General features: G+C 38.1%; 1 protein-coding gene across 2 annotated transcripts in view; it reads right to left on the reverse strand.

The window, feature by feature from the left end:
* Positions 1-14,228: 14,228 nt before the first annotated feature.
* XRCC4 (X-ray repair cross complementing 4) overlaps positions 14,229-17,240 on the reverse strand; it is a 305,636-nt gene continuing 302,624 nt past the window's right edge. For both annotated transcript variants that reach the window (XM_010385636.2, XM_030927165.1), the window contains exon 8: positions 14,229-14,849. In XM_010385636.2, the coding sequence (XP_010383938.1) occupies positions 14,738-14,849 (112 nt within the window). In that variant the 3' untranslated portion in view covers positions 14,229-14,737. The remainder of the gene's footprint in view (positions 14,850-17,240) is intronic.

Consider the following 17,240-nt stretch of genomic DNA (forward strand, 5'->3'; position numbering starts at 1 on the left):
GAGCGTCAATTTTAGATCTTTCCAGCTTTCTCTTGTGGGCATTTAATGCTATAAATTTCCCTCTACACACTGCTTTAAATGTGTCCCAGAGATTCTGGTATGTTATCTTTGTTCTCATTGGTTTCAAAGAACATCTTTATTTCTGCTTTCATTTCGTTATGTACCCAGTAGTCATTCAGGAGCAGGTTGTTCAGTTTCCATGTAGTTGAGCGGTTTTGATTGAGTTTCTTAGTCCTGAGTTCTAGTTTGATTGCACTGTGGTCTGAGAGACAGTTTGTTATAATTTCTGTTCTTGTACATTTGCTGAGGAGTGCTTTACTTCCAATTATGTGGTCAATTTTGGAATAAGTGCGATGTGGTGCTGAGAAGAATGTATATTCTGTTGATTTGGGGTGGAGAGTTCTATAGATGTCTATTAGGTCCGCTTGGTGCAGAGATGAGTTCAATTCCTGGATATCCTTGTTAACTTTCTGTCTCGTTGATCTGTCTAATGTTGACAGTGGAGTGTTGAAGTCTCCCATTATTATTGTATGGGAGTCTAAGTCTCTTTGTAAGTCTCTAAGGACTTGCTTTATGAATCTGGGTGCTCCTGTATTGGGTGCATATATATTTAGGATAGTTAGCTCTTCCTGTTGAATTGATCCCTTTACCATTATGTAATGGCCTTCTTTGTCTCTTTTGATCTTTGATGGTTTAAAGTCTGTTTTATCAGAGACTAGGATTGCAACCCCTGCTTTTTTTTGTTCTCCATTTGCTTGGTAGATCTTCCTCCATCCCTTTATTTTGAGCCTATGTATGTCTCTGCATGTGAGATGGGTCTCCTGAATACAGCAGACTGATGGGTCTTGACTCTTTATCCAGTTTGCCAGTCTGTGTCTTTTAATTGGATCATTTAGTCCATTTACATTTACGGTTAATATTGTTATGTGTGAACTTGATCCTGCCATTATAATATCAACTGGTTATTTTGCTCGTTAGTTGATGTAGTTTCTTCCTAGCCTCGATGGTCTTTACATTTTGGCATGTTTTTGCAATGGCTGGTACCAGTTGTTCCTTTCCATGTTTAGTGCTTCCTTCAGGGTCTCTTGTAAGGCAGGCCTGGTGGTGACAAAATCTCTAAGCATTTGCTTATCTGTAAAGGATTTTATTTCTCCTTCACTTATGAAACTTAGTTTGGCTGGATATGAAATTCTGGGTTTAAAATTCTTTTCTTTAAGAACGTTGAATATTGGCCCCACTCTCTTCTGGCTTGTAGAGTTTCTGCCGAGAGATCTGCTGTTAGTCTGATGGGCTTCCGTTTGTGGGTAACCTGACCTTTCTCTCTGGCTGCCCTTAAGATTTTTTCCTTCATTTCAACTTTGGTGAATCTGGCAATTATGTGTCTTGGAGTTGCTCTTCTCGAGGAGTATCTTTGTGGCGTTCTCTGTATTTCCTGAATTTGAATGTTGTCCTGCCCTACTAGGTTGGGGAAGTTCTCCTGGATGATATCCTGAAGAGTGTTTTCCAACTTGGTTCCATTTTCCCCCTCACTTTCAGGCACCCCAATCAGACGTAGATTTGGTCTTTTTACAGAATCCCATACTTCTTGCAGGCTTTGTTCATTTCTTTTCTTCTTTTTTCTTTTGGTTTCTCTTCTCACTTCATTTCATTCATTTGATCCTCAATCGCTGATACTCTTTCTTTCAGTTGATCTAGTCGGTTACTGAAGCTTGTGCATTTGTCACGTATTTCTCGTGTCATGGTTTTCATCTCTGTCATTTCGTTTATGACCTTCTCTGCATTAATTAGTCTAGCTGTCAATTCTTCCACTCTTTTTTCAAGATTTTTAGTTTCTTTGCGCTGGGTATGTAATTCCTCCTTTAGCTCTGAGAAGTTTGATGGACTGAAGCCTTCTTCTCTCATCTCATCAAAGTCATTCTCTGACCAGCTTTGCTCCGTTGCTGGCGATGGGCTGCGCTCCTTTGCAGGGGGAGATGCGCTCTTATTTTTTGAATTTCCAGCTTTTCTGCCCTGCTTTTTCCCCATCTTTGTGGTCTTATCTGTCTCTGGTCTTTGATGATGGTGACGTACTGATGGGGTTTTTGTATAGGTGTCCTTCCTGTTTGATAGTTTTCCTTCTGACAGTCAGGACCCTCAGCTGTAGGTCTGTTGAAGATTGCTTGAGGTCCACTCCAGACCCTGTTTGCCTGGGTATCAGCAGCAGAGGTTGCGGAAGATAGAATATTGCTGAACAGCCAGTGTACCTGTCTGATTCTTACTTTGGAAGCTTCCTCTCAGGGGTGCACTCCACCCTGTGAGGTGTGGGGTGTCAGACTGCCCCTGGTGGGGGATGTCTCCCAGTTAGGCTACTCAGGGGTCAGGGACCCGCTTGAGCAGGCAGTCTGTCCCTTCTCAGATCTCAACCTCTGTGTTGGGAGATCCACTGCTCTCTTCAAAGCTGTCAGACAGAGTCGTTTGCGTCTGCAGACGTTCTGCTGCTTTTTTGTTGTTGTTTTTTATCTGTGCCCTGTCCCCAGAGGTGGAGTCTACAGAGACAGGCAGGTTTCCTGAGCTGCTGTGAGCTCCACCCAGTTTGAGCTTCCCAGCGGCTTTGTTTACCTACTTAAGCCTCAGCAATGGCAGGGCACCCCTCCCCCAGCCTCACTGCTGCTGTTTCGGTTAGATCGCAGACTGCTGTGTTAGCAATGAGGGAGGCTCTGTGGGCGTGGGACCCTCCCGGCCAGGTGTGGGATATATTCTCCTGGTGTGCCCGTTTGCTTAAAGCGCAGTATTGGGGTGGGAGTTACCCGATTTTCCAGGTGTTGTGTGTCTCAGTTCCCCTGGCTAGGAAAAGGAATTCCCATCCCCCTTGCGCTTCCCAGGTGAGGCGATGCCTCGCCCTGCTTCAGCTCTCGCTGGTCGGGCTGCAGCAGCTGACCAGCACCGATTGTCCGGCACTCCCTAGTGAGATGACCCCAGTACCTCAGTTGAAAATGCAGAAATCCCTGGTCGTCTGTGTCTCTCGGGCTGGGAGTTGGAGACTGGAGCTGTTCCTATTCGTCCATCTTGCTCCGCCCCTCTTCACCTCTTTCTATGCTTATACTCCCGGGTTTTCATTAATATTAAAAAAAAAAAAAGATATTTAAAACTGCACTTCAGCCACCTTGTAAAATGAAAGAGTGCATTGTGCAGGCACCAAAGGTACACATCAATGCTTTTATCAAAGTCAGGGCTCTGCTTTGGGACACTAATTGGAACCATGTTTTGAAAGTGCAGGACAGGATTTTCAGCTGTTCTTTAATAAAGACTCAACCGTACTTTTCTTTATAAGGAGCAGCTGCTGTAGGTGTCCTCTTCACAGGACTGATAGGTGACCCCAAGTGGGGATGCTGCCACCTGTTTCAGGGCTTCAGGGACATTGGTAGTTGTTTTAATATTTAAGACATTCTCAATGATTCTATGGTACTATTCAGCCACATGCATAGATGGCCTGGTTGCAAATACTCTCCTGATAAGGAAATGAAGGGAAGTGATAGAAAATCTGATTATTTTCAAGTGTACTGGAAGACTGACTCATAAAGTATTTTTTTTAATATTCTTATGAAGTTCAGTTATTGCAAAAATCATCAGGGAGGTGGGAAAAGTGCCTCCTTTTTCATTTTCCCATTACAATATGTGGAGAAATAGTGGCTAACATGTTAGAAATGTTAGCCACTATTTCTCCAGAGTCTATTAGAAAGACAATGAGAAATACTGTCTAACGTTTTCCATTGAAACTTGAAAACAAAATATAATTTGATTTTTTAAAAAAGTGCTATTTCTGCCACTTTGTACTTGGGGAAAAAGGATATTCTATAGCTCTTAATTGTCCTGGGATCAAAATCCCAGGGAATAAAAGGTTAGTTCACAATGTCTCCTTTCAGAATTTAAGCCCCTCTTTCACAATGCTTTGTGTTCTTTAACATTCATTGAATGGTACCAGTGTATTGAACCTCACTCCCCTCAAACGTCCACATGGACTGGATCCAGATCTGGTACCTTTGTACAAAATGCTGAAGCCTTAAGAAAAATGTGAACACTGCTTCCAACAGCATAGTTGCATCTAAAGACTCTGGAAGGAGGTGCAAAGAGAAGCGAATTAATGATGACAGTGACAGCAATTACTTTCAAGGTATACAGGAGTAGCCTTCTGCAGGAAATAAAGATGTCAAAGTAGGGTTGGGAATGCTCAAAAAAGGAAGTCAATTCCACAGGAGGCTTAAAAACATTCTCTCCAAATCACTTCTAAAGGAAATGATAAAACCACTTCTGCTTATATCAAAGCCCAAGGGCCGAGTACTAGAAAGAGGCCCTCTTGGTTGTAGGTAAGTTAAGCGTTCCTCTGCCAGTAGTCTCTTAACTTCCAAAGACTGTTTGCAACATTTAATTTATGGATACTCCTTGGTATGAAGTGGAGTTTGACAATTTCCCAGACAGACTGGGAATAGCATCGGCGGATGACACAGCCTGCAAAGAAATAGGAGAGCTCTGAGTGCGTGTGGTTGTGCCTTCACGTTACCTCCAAACCTCCCTTTCAAAAGCACAAATCTAATCAGCTTGTCCATTTACTGCCCTTAAGATCCTTTCACTGCTGCTTATTCAGGTTAAAATCTAAATTCTTACTGCCAAATTCAAGACTCTTAGTGGGTAGCCTACTCTATCTTTTCAACCCTGGGGTTCACTCCTGCCACAAGATACTGATCAGGCCACACTCTCTTCTTCCTCTGTGCCCCACAAGTGACTGAGAGTACCTAAGCCTCCTGGCAAACCTTCAGTCTTCCCTGAAGTTCAGCTCAAACTTCATCTATCTCCTCAAATTTTCCTTGCGCACCGTTGCTTCTCCCAGTGTAATAAGAGCAGGCCGATTCTCCTTTGTGTCTCTGAGTGTCCTGGGCACATCTGTCTTACAGCACTTACCATGTTATCTTGATTATCTGTTTACACATCTGCCTCCTTCCTCTGTCTAGACTTCCAAAAACCCGGAAGCCAAAAGTGATGTCTTCATTTTAATATTCCCAGTGCCTGGCAGTGTGCCTGGCACAAAGTGTTCAATAAATGGGTGAACACACATACATACACATTAGGACTTGTGCTCTTCTAACCACAGTTGAGAACTTTGTGTATAACCTTAAGGTCTCATGTTCTTGCATTTAGTCCAGATGTTAAGTTCTTGAAATAAATAAGATTATTGATACAGAGGATAATAAAAGTGAAATAATAAATTGGTTTGCTATCACCCCAAACTCCTAACTTAATATTTGCTGATTGCAGGAAATTATGAAAGTTATTGATATCTTGTAAGATAGGTTAGGGCAATAACAGAAAAATTAAACCAAGAGAAATGATATTCAGAAATGGCAGTATTTGGTAAAAAAAAATTCCTCAAGAAAACACTAGTGTTTGTTTTATTATGTACTTCTTTCTTCTTTTCCTCAAATGCCATAAGTCTTGCAACATAAAATTCTTGTTAAATACACGTAGCCTTTGGGTAATAAATTGTTGCAAATGAAAAGCTGTCTCCAAGTCAGATGTAACCACACTGTGAAATTCCAAATCCTAAGGAAAGACAACCAGTTGTGGTCAGTATAGAAGAATTCCAGTTTTATCTTTTGGAGAAGAATATAAATAAATCAATATGTGAATACATGAACATACCTGAAACAATGAGATAGATTTTTTTCTTTCCTAAATAGCACTTGGACAGACAATGTTCTCCTCTAAAATTCTTCACTTCTTATACTTTGATCACAAATTCACCTTAATTTTGATAATCATATTACTTCACTAGAAAGGTCAGTACCTTAATCAGGTACTTGCTTTGCCTGGAAGTCATGCCATCTTTAACATGACATTGCAAGTGTGATGAAGGAGTAAAAGGTATTAACATTTAGTGCTAGAGAAAATGTGTTACATAAAAACATGCTACATGACTATTTGATAAAAAGAGAGGAGCAAAAGAAAGCTAAGTTGTTTTGCATGAGAAGGTAACAGGACTTGCGGGAAAGCAGAGAGGAGAAGGGAAGGAGGGACAGAGGCAAGGAATAGATAACATGGCAGGAGTCTGGACTCTGTGGATATACGTTTTCAATAGGAAATTCTTGTAGAGAGTTAGAAGACTTTAAAGAATAAAGTTGACCAGCCTGGCTGACATGGTGAAACCCTATCTCTACTAAAAATACAAAAATTAGCTGGGCATGGTGGCAGATGGCTGTAATTCCAGCTACTAGGGAGGGTGAGGCAGGAGAATCGCTTGAACCAGGCAACAGAGGTTGCAGTGAGCTGCGATCATGGCATTGCACTCCAGCCTGGGCAACAGAGCAAGACTCTATCTCCAAGAAAAAAAAAAGAATAGAGTTATGGTAAAAATCAAATATAAATTGCTGGCTTTCTTTGGGATAAACAGCTTTCTCTGACCCAAACCTTTAATAAGTTCTGCTATACACAGAAATTTGTCATGGAAATGAAAGAAAAGGAGATAAGTTCCATGATGGCTCAGCATGGAGCTGACAAAGAACAAAACATGAATGAGGCTTGACAAAGGGTTAACAAAACATGAATGAGGCTCAGAGTCCTGTAGAAGCAGGAATTCACAGCAGAAGTGGCTATGAAAATATATCCTACAGAATCTCATAAAAATCTTTAGGACAGCATCAGACTTAGGAAGAAGGTCCAAGGATAGGGAGTTTGAAAGAAAGGATCACTTTCATGGATAATCTGGTTATATGTAACTCTTGTAGATCCATTCTGTGTTGATTTTATAGTATGATAGTAACAAAAGAACTTCCACATATTCCTCACTTACTGTGTACCAGGCACTGTGCTGCTTTATGGTGCATCATCTTATTTCCCATTGTATGGATAAGAAAACTCAAGTTCAGAGAAAATAAGTAAGTCACACAGTCAACAGTTGTCAGAAGCATGGTAGAAACTTGGCTTGATCTGGTCCCCAAACCTACATTCCTAATTCCTATTACCAGGTTCCAGCCAGAAGATACCTGATTTCTGTTCCATGAATATACTAGAAGCTACTACAAATGTTGTAAAATTGTTATTCCATATAAATAACTGTATTAGTCAGTTATTGTCAAAACACTGTTATGTAACAAACTATCCTGAATCTCAGTGGCTTTTGGTAGCAAGCATTACTCATGTTCACAGGATAGTATGATTGACTGTGGTTCAGCTTATCTAGACTGAGCTCAGCTGGATGGCTCTTCTAAAGGTTTCAGGGGAGTGGGCGTGGCTCCAGCATGTGAATCAGGTTCTGTTCTGCTCTGTAACTCATCAGAAGCCCAGGTGGGAGGGGCAGCAGCTACCTGGGGCATGTTCTTCTCATGGCAGAGATTTGACTCTTCCAAAGTGCAAGAGGCAGCATGAAATGTTTCTTTAGTTCAAGGCTCAAAACTGGTATATTGTTACTTCATTCACATTTTACTGGCCAAAGCAAGTTAATGAATTTTGGCATTAAAGAGCAAATATTCATGAGAATCATTTAATCTTTGATGGTAATATAATTACTCTTCTGTAAACTTAGTTCCTCAGAGGAATATACTGTATTATACCTCCTTCAGGAGACAGAAACAGGTTGTTCCTAATACTGTCAGTAGGTGTTTCTGAAAAATTTCACCTGGTTGAATTTCCCTAAATATTTGTAAAGTATAATGATGAAACCATCACCTTTAAGCATACATCTTCCATCATCACTACAATCATCTTGTCCCAGTGGATTATCTAGAACTCTACTAAGGGCTTCAAACACATCATGTATGAGAAAATGACAGAGAGAACTCCTTGTCGTAACATAAAAATGCTATAACTCTAAAGTAGTCTCTTGACTATTTGATAAGATGAAGTAAAATATGTTGCTTTGTATTGTCTCAAGGATTAATATACATATTATTCTACCAATGGTGGCCATCTTTGTGAAATTTCATATTTGACATTTTTTATTTATAAAATATACAGTACTATGCTATATTGCCAAAGACCATAGACATTTCACTCTATTACTAAGATCTGTCAGTGATTAGAAGATACATCTAATGTAGATAAGACCATAGCTGCATGTAATGGCATTTTAATAAACTTAAATATTTATATCAGGAAAATTACACATATTTAGTTACAAAATTGATTTTATTTTCCTATCATATTCAGAAGTTTAATTGTCTCTACCAGTAGTGAGTAAAGCTCTTCTGAAATATTCCTTTAATTGTAGTGTTAACTTTGGCAAACTTGTTAATTGAAGCTCATGGAAATTAATTGAAATCTTCTCTGGAGATGTATTGTTTCCTTATTAGTTAGGTACTTTCTTGTTCATTTCAAAGAACCATTCGACTAATAAAACATCAGAAAAGAAGGCAGTGATTTCTAAGGATACGTATATATCAGAACTAGTCCAGAAATATATAAGGATGAAGGCCACTCCAGGCACTGGCTACTTCCCCTGTCAGTCCCCAGGGTGCTCTGCTTCTGTGTGCAAATTTGCTCATTTCTCTCTCTTCTGATCAGCTTTCTCTGATAATTTATAGATTGGCTTCTTCAGCAAACCCAAGTTCAGCCAGGCCAAGAACCCAGGTTAGCCAGGACATTTCTTCCCCTGATCTAATCAACTCTGGCTAGGGGTGGGAAGTAGGGCAGCGTCATGCAGCATAAAGCATAAATACTATATTGGGTTTTTCTGTACACTACTTCAAATTTCTCTGAGCCCTATATCAATAGCAGCCATTTCTTTGGCACTCAGTTCCAGGTAGTCTTGCCCCTACTATAAGTAGGTGTAACTGGCATCCCTGCTTCTCTTGTTTCCTGCCCATTTGCAAGACCTGGTGTGGTATATTCACACATAGGAAACCTGAAGCAGGGAGAACAATGTTTCCAGGTTACCCTTGACCACTAGGAAACAGCAAGTGGTGGATAAAGCCTTCTCCTTTTCATCTTTGCATGTACAGTTTCGAGAAAACTTTCAAAAGGTTCCTGGGAAGATGCTGGTGGGATGAAGTGAATGTCATCAATGGGGTGGCCGTCTTGATAAGGCATCCTTGCAGTGGTTTCTCCGCCTTTCCTGTTTTATGCTTACTGTCCCACCCTCCAGACCCCTCCTGGGATCATATCCCCAAATATATTGCTTTTATATATGCCCTTGTCTCCGGCCCAGCTTTTGGAGGAATGCAAGGAAAGACAGATTCCTAGAAGGGTCTTGTATGAGCAGGTTTTATATAATTGTTTAATCCATCTATATTAATGTGATTGGCTGTGTTATTTCTAAGACTGCAATTAAGTTAGAGATTTTCTCTAAATCAAAAGTAAGTGGTTCAAAACTGGTCTATATTTCATTTACTGGAACAGTGGCTACTAAAACTGCTTCTGCCCTTAAAAGAAAATCCAATATCAAGATGGGTGCAGGGCTCTAATCTCTCTACTTTCCTGCAGAACCAAGAGCCTTTAGGGGCATTGAGACCCTCATTTAGAAAGTTTAGCTGCTTATGAGATTGTGACATGAGAGTTTTAAATGAAAGTCCTTTGAAAGAGGGAAGACAAATTAACATATGAACAATAAAATTCATGTTGAATTTTATTCAAACAGAGGAGAGAAAAAGAAAAAAAGAGAAAATAGCTAAATGAGAGGATATGTGGATATATGAAAGGGAGAAACTGAGTTTAATGTAGGCTGGAGAGTGTTTTCGAGCAGATAAGAAAGGGAGTTGGGAGTCAGGAACAGTGATGGTGGATGGTCAGTTAATGAAGGAACCATAAAACGCTTGCTCTAATGCATTTTTCAAGGTATCCATTTCCAGTAATCAAGATATGGAGAAAACCACTTTAGGTTAGTTCATACAACACTTACAAATGAAGTCTACCTTCCCAAAAAGCATTTATTAGAAGCTGTCAGATCAGTAGTGAAAATGTTAAATTCAGACAATAGCTACAAATGGATGCATGAATAGTTCTTTTGTTACTATATCATTTTCCCTCACAAAATCATTGAAATGAATATAAAACGTAACTACCTATTTTTGGGGTTTCTTGTCTTACAGGTAAATTTGTGAGGCCTTTATGAATTAGATATCAGCTATTTAGTTTCATTTTTATTAAAAATTGATTCTATAACTAATACTGAGTGTAAGAATGACAGAAACATGAAAAGGTAAGGGTTGCTTGCTCCTCTGGGCAAATCCATCAAGAGACCTCTTGTTCGGCTTTCCTTTCCAATTCCCAGACACCCAGGAAGGATCCTATGACCTTCGATGTTCTGGCAGCTCATACCTTCCCAAGGAAGTGCCAGTTAGAACTGCAGAACTCAATTCTTGTCACGTCTTCATGACGTAACTTCGCTCGCTCACTGTTCACACCACTAAACCACCCTTGGCCAACATTGCTTCTGGGATACCTTGTAACTTGTCTGCTTCACTCCACTGATTCACAATGACAAATTTAGGCATTAATGCCATATACCCACCCAAACTCAGCCCCAGCACCTCTGTATTCTCATGTGATCCGAGGCAGATAGTCGCATCCTCAGCTCACTCTCCAACCCTATTTCTCATAATCTCTTAATTGAATCTTTTATGGATTCTTATCCATACCTTTAAATTTTGTGTTCTTTTTATACCATCTATACTACCACTCCTTCATATTATAGTCCATTACATAGTAGTTTCAGGCCCAAAACTCAATGAAACCCCCATCCATATACTCCATTCTTTTCATTTCTAGAATATAAACTCAACAGAAACAGGATACTTGTCTGTGCTATTCACTGCCATATCTAGTGTCCAGAACAGAGACTGGCAAAAATACTTAACAAGTATTCATTGAAAGGATGGATTTATCCTTTAATTTTTCACATGGCCCAGTTCTGTATTTTGTGCATAACTGATCCTTAAAAAACATTTGTTGAATCAAACTTGTCCAATAAAGAGCTGCTTGGCTCAAAAACACAGGGTCTTGTATTTTACAAATCTGAGTTATAGACCATTCAGAAAAACTTTTCTAAAGTAGTTTCTTGACCTTTTAAAACCACATAATAAAGACATCTCTTGACAGGGGATTTTTTTTTTCTTTCATTAACTTCCGTATTGAGGCTGGGGCCATACCATCTGATGCCAGGGCCAAAAATTATACATTTTAAGCTGAAAAATCATTCAGAAATGTAATTTCCTTACCTTAGAGGTGAGGATGATAAGGTCAAAAAGGCCATGCTGCATTGTAACTCAATTTCTGTGCCTTCCATTTCAGCATTCTGCAACAATCTGTTTAGAGTATAGACAATGAAAAAAATGTGAGGAGAAAATGTGGTATGGAATGATAGGATCTGGACATGTTTATACCAAATCTATAGATCTCTGTCTATATAAGGCAAGAAATATAAAACCACGTCTTCAATTTCTCCATATGAGATATAAAGGAGGAACCCAAGATTGTAGGCTTATTATGCTCTGTTCTAACCAACTGAATCAATCTGACACACCTTAGAAAAATATAAACAAACATTTTCTAAATATTATGACTTTATAGACTTGTTATTATTACTTAGGAAATACCTTCCCTACATCTCTCGTATCACCAGAGAGTTAACAGCCAAAAGCTGAGAAAATTTCTTCTCTTTCATTACATGTATATAGATAGATAGATAGATAGATAGATAGATAGATAGATAGACTCACATATACAGTTAGTTGCATACTAATTTTGGTTAGTCATTTGTGGTCTATTCAGGTAAGATAATATTATTTTGAGATTTTGGTATTTCACCTACAGAATCACTTTGGAAAGATACAGGGTAAATCTAGGATAGTGCTAAGTTCAGTAGTATAGTGACATTGCAATGTGACTGAGTAGAATTTTATAGTTTATAATTATATATTTAAATTTCATATATTTAAAAGTTTTTTTCCTTTTACATGTAAGCCATCAAAGAAATTAAAGTACAGGAAAATTTCTATTTAAAATATTTTGCTATCCCATTGACTTAGTCAAATCCTATTCCTAATTAATAGTGTATGTGTGTAATTTTTTTCTTATTCTTCCTCTACTGTCAAACCTGGCAGGGCGTGGTGGCTCATGCCTATAATCACAGCACTTTAGGAGGCCGAGGTGGGTGGATCACTTGAGGTTAGGAGTTTGCAACCAGCCTGACCAACATGGTGAAACCCCATTTCTACTAAAAATACAAAAAATTAGCTTGGTGTGGTGGCATGTGCCTGTAAAAACTACCTGGGTGTCTGAGGCACAAGAATCTCTTGAACCCAGAAGGAAGAGGTGTTGCAGTGAGCTGTGATCACCCCACTGCACTCTAGCCTGGGTGATGGAGTGAGACTCTGTCTCAAAAACAAAACAAAACAAAACACCTATGTGCATGCATATATATACCTATTATTTACCATTAATCACAAAGAGTACTTGAGCTTTCTGAATAATTATTTCTTTGCATCAAGTCATCTGGCTAAATTTCAATCTTTCAATCCTTTCAAAATGGTTTAGTAAGTAAAGAAACTTTTGAGTGGCTGCTATGTGATAAACATGCATGCATTCATTCAACAAACACTAATTAAGCTTCTATAAACCTTGTTCTTAATACTGGGGATAGAGAGGTAAAGCAGATGGCCATGTTTCTGCTGTGATGGGGCTTATGTTCCATTGGGAGAGGAGACATGAAAAAGTAATTCCAGAGAGTGATATGCATAATGAAAAAAACATTTTAATGGGACAGAGAGTGACTGGGAAGGTGGACAACCCTAAAAAGGGTATTTCAGGGAAATCTGAGGAGATGACATTTGTTTCTAAATCTGAAAGATAAAGAAACCAACCATGTGAAGATGAGCATTCTAGGCAGAGAGATTAGCAATACAATGGTTCTGAGCTCTGGCCTACTCAAGGGGCAAGGGGAGTAAAGACAGAGGGGTGGGAAATCAGGTTGGGGAGGTAAGCGGGGTGCCATCATATCAAACTTTGTAGGCCATGTTACAGGTCCAGACTTTTTTCAAAGGGCAATGGTTTATTATTGGTAGGTTTTAATCCAGGTAGGAAAATAATCTTATCTAAGATTTAAAAATTCAGTTTGGTTTCATTGTAGGAGAATAGAAAATTAAGCAGGGAGAGCAGTGAGGAAGCAGTGTAGCTGTAGTAGAGAGATAGAGAGGGAGAGTCAATTTGTATTTTGGAAGTAAAAATAACAGGATGTGCAAGGAGAAGAAAGCAGAGACACCAAGGAGGATTCCTGGGTTTTTAGCTTCAAGGAACTGGGTATGTGGTAGTGAACCCAAATGTAAGACGGCAGAAGAAATGATGGTCAGGATAATCAAATTTCTGTTTTGGATGTGCTAAAACATCTAAAGAAAGGTAAAAGTAGATAACTGTACTCGTCTGTATTTAAAAAAAGATGCCAAGATGTATCAAGATTTAATATAAACAATTTTTAAGAAATCTTAAGAAACTCCTTTGTGACAAGTTAAAGATAAATTATACATACACACATGTATATCCATATATATGCATGTATATATAAAATTTGACTACAAAGAAAACTATGCTAATTTTGGAGATATCGGCATATAGATGGCATTCAAAACCACAAACGACCTAGAATAACCTAGGGTGACAATGTAGGTAATGAAGAGAAGAGGGCTGAAAATTAAACCCAGGGGCGTTCAAACATTTAACTGTTGGGCAAAGGAGAAGGAATCAGCCAAAAGGTCTAAAAAATTAGTGATTGGAAAGAAAGAGTAATACAAAGAGCATATGCTATTGCAAAAGTCAAGTGAAGAAAATGTTTACTGAGGAGAAGCGATCAACTATATCAAATGTGCTGACAGACTTAATAACATGAGGACTAAGAATGAGCCAGTCACTGGATTTAGCAACATGGTGGTCATGGTTAACTCTGATATTGTTAACTTTGAGTAACACGGAAGGAATGGATATTAAACAGGTAAGAAGTGAAGACAGAATGAAAGGTTAAGAAGCAGAAACAGTGATTACAAAGACAATAGTGCTGGATGTTATTGCAGATAAATAGCTGTGACTAGGTCCTTGTCTTCAAGAAGGGCCCATGTATGTGTAAGATAAATCTTTTATCAATAATCCCTGAAAAATATGCTTTTTCTTTTTTTGCCACAAATAGGGTTACATTTACATTAATGAGCAGTTTCTAAAAACCCATTACTTACTATAATAAAAGTTAACTTAACACATTTTATTAAGAACACAAAACCTTCAATGTATCAAAAATTTTATTATCAGATTTTCAGATTATGTACAAACTAAAATTATATTTTATACATCATCACACAAATTAAAATGCTCAAACATCAGTGTTCAGAATATGTTTTAATATGTCTATTCAAAAAAGGCTGAAGACATTTTAAAAGGATGTTTTCTTTGTCCTATTTTCAAAATCTTCCTAGACAGGATGTTAGACAGTTATCACATATAATATGTGTGAATGAATATGATAAATGTGTCCTTTGCAACAAAAAGTCTGAAATTTTAGGTAATTATAGGCATGCTGAATGAATAGTTTAGAATAATGTGCCAGTGTCATCATCAAATACTATCTTCGTATACATGTGAAATTCATTTTGCACAATGGTATCAATTCAGTGTGTATGTAATTAAATTGTAAGGTACAGTAATAGCTGCTAACTTGAAATTCTGCCTTTTCATTTTAAAGAAATGAACAGAAAACATAGTCCAGTGAACATCAAAGTGTTTTTTGAGACTGTTAAATCTCATCAAAGAGGTCTTCCGGGCTGCTGTTTCTCAGAGTTTCTAAAGACATGTTTTCAGCGGAGATGTGCTCCTTTTTCGATGTCTTGGGTAGTGAAGAATCAGGCCTAGAGTTGAAAAGAAAATCAAAATAGTTTTATTTTTAAAAACTTCTGTTATAGAGTAAAAGAAAATGAAGAGACACATAAGTGAAATGACAGTCAAATCCTGTTTCAAAATTGGTTTAGAGATTTACTTCTCTATGATGTTAACTGTAAGGAAAGAGATGAAGAGACTAATTTCTCTAACTGCTTTAGAATTAATCTGTCTCTATTCTGACCCCAGGAAAATTCAAAAACCTATAACAATACTCATAATCAAGGTCAAGAAATAAAATATTCTATCCTCTATGCTATAATCACTTTTATACCAGGATATAGAAGGTTTTTCAAGTTACTCCTTTAATGATTTCATCACAATTTACATTTTACTCTGGCTTTCTTAAATTCTACCAATTAACCTGCATTTTAATCTCTTAGCAGCAGAAAGTTTTGGTCACATGAATTACCTTTAGTAGGTCTGAGGACTATGTGTATATATGAAAAATAATGATTTTTCACATTTATAGCAGTTGCCTGATGAAATGTTGGCCCATATTCATTTATCGAATCTGCATATCTTCATTTAGTGAACTAAATTTTACTCAGGTTCAGTATTGTAGTCACTATTTCAATGGATTGAGTGCTACACTTATGTAGATATTTTCTTTGAATCCTAAGATAACAGGCTGACTGTCATGATCACTATTAATTGGTCTTAGAAAGACTGCGCTGGAGAATAACAGAGCTCAATCAGAAGTAAAGCCTTGGAGTGTCTGTTAATATCCTTGTAGAAACCTTGTCAGTGGTTCTCTGTGGAACCTAAATAAAGTATGCTTAATATTATGAACTAGAGGTGGTTTCCGGGGTGATTATGATTAGGTTGAGCTAACCCAGTAATACTTGGTAATACCCCTCTATTTCCAACTTCGAAGGCCGTGGTGGAGTCACAGCACCTTGGTATAGCTGAGAAAGCATGGAACTTGAAGTCAGAAAAAACAAGTTTGAACCCAGGTCTATCTCATGTTAGCTATGTAACTTTAGCTAAGTCATTTAAACTCACTGGGCTTCTATTCTCTCTACTGTAAAACTGAGATATTAGTATTTCTCTAGAGGTGGTCTAAAGATGAAATGAGTTGATGTAAATGAAAATGCTTGTAAATTCCCACGAAATATTTGGAAACTATTATTATTATCTGCTAATACTGCATAAACTACATACGAGTTTCTGTTAACAGCAGAGAAGAATAACCATTGAAAACCCTCAAATATCAAGTATGTTTAGATGATATTTTTAAAAGCTTGTACCCTTACCTGGTTGCACAGGTTATTAGAAACGAGTTCTCCTTGGTATCATGATTAGAGACAATTAACTATGGTTGGCTGCCACTATACCTGGGACATGTTCTGTCTTATTCTGAGCAAGCCAATTTCAGACAATATTATCATCACAGGAGTGCCAAGGTGCTAGGCATTAATGCATTCAAGATGACAAGTACTACCCTCTGGGATTTGCAATGTTAAAATTAACAATAAATACAGGCATAATTATTGTAACATGCAATTAAATATCTAAAAATATATTCCAAAGGAGGAGAAAATGATACAGTACGGGATAAAAGTATAATTATTACATGTATACGTTTTCATTGTCAACTCAAAACACATTAAACATTTTTCTCTGGCCAAAATGTCTTAGAGTTGCTTGTACTCCTCCTAGGCAAAAGAGATAACTGAACTATCTCAATTAAAAGTAAGAAATGAAAAAATAAGCAAGGCAGATACAATAAGTGGTGCACGGAAAAGTGGCTAGCCATTTGCAGAAGATTGAAAGTGTGTCCCTATGTATTAGTCCATTCTTGTATTGCTATAAAGAACTACCTGAGACTGGGTAATTTATAAAGAAAAGAGGTTTAATTGGCTCACAGTTCCACAGGCTGTACCGGAAACATGGCTGAGAAGCCTCATGGTAGAAGGTAAAAGGGAAGCAGGCCTGTCTTACATGGCTGGAGAAGGAGGAAGTTGGGGGGAAGATGCCACACACTTTTAAACAACCAGATCTCATGAGAACTCACTCGCTATCATGAGAATGGCAAGGGGGAAATCTGTCTCCAGGATCCAATCACCTCCCACCAGGCTCCTTCTTCAAGACTGAGGATTACAATTAGACATGAGATTTGGGTGGGGACACAAGTCCAAACCATATCGCCCTGCCTTTCAACATATACAAACATTAACTCGAGATGGATTAAAAATTTAAATGTAAGATTTCAAACTATAAAAAACTTAGAAGAAAACCTAGGAAATATCCTTCTCAACATTGGCATTGGCAAAGAATTTTTGGCTAAGTCCCCAAAAACAATTGCAACAGAAACAAAAATTGACAAGTGGGACCTAATTAAACTGAAGAGTTTCTACACA

The sequence above is a fragment of the Rhinopithecus roxellana genome, chromosome 3 (genome assembly GCF_007565055.1).
Source record: "Rhinopithecus roxellana isolate Shanxi Qingling chromosome 3, ASM756505v1, whole genome shotgun sequence".
In the NCBI taxonomy this organism is placed as follows: Eukaryota; Metazoa; Chordata; class Mammalia; order Primates; family Cercopithecidae; genus Rhinopithecus; species Rhinopithecus roxellana.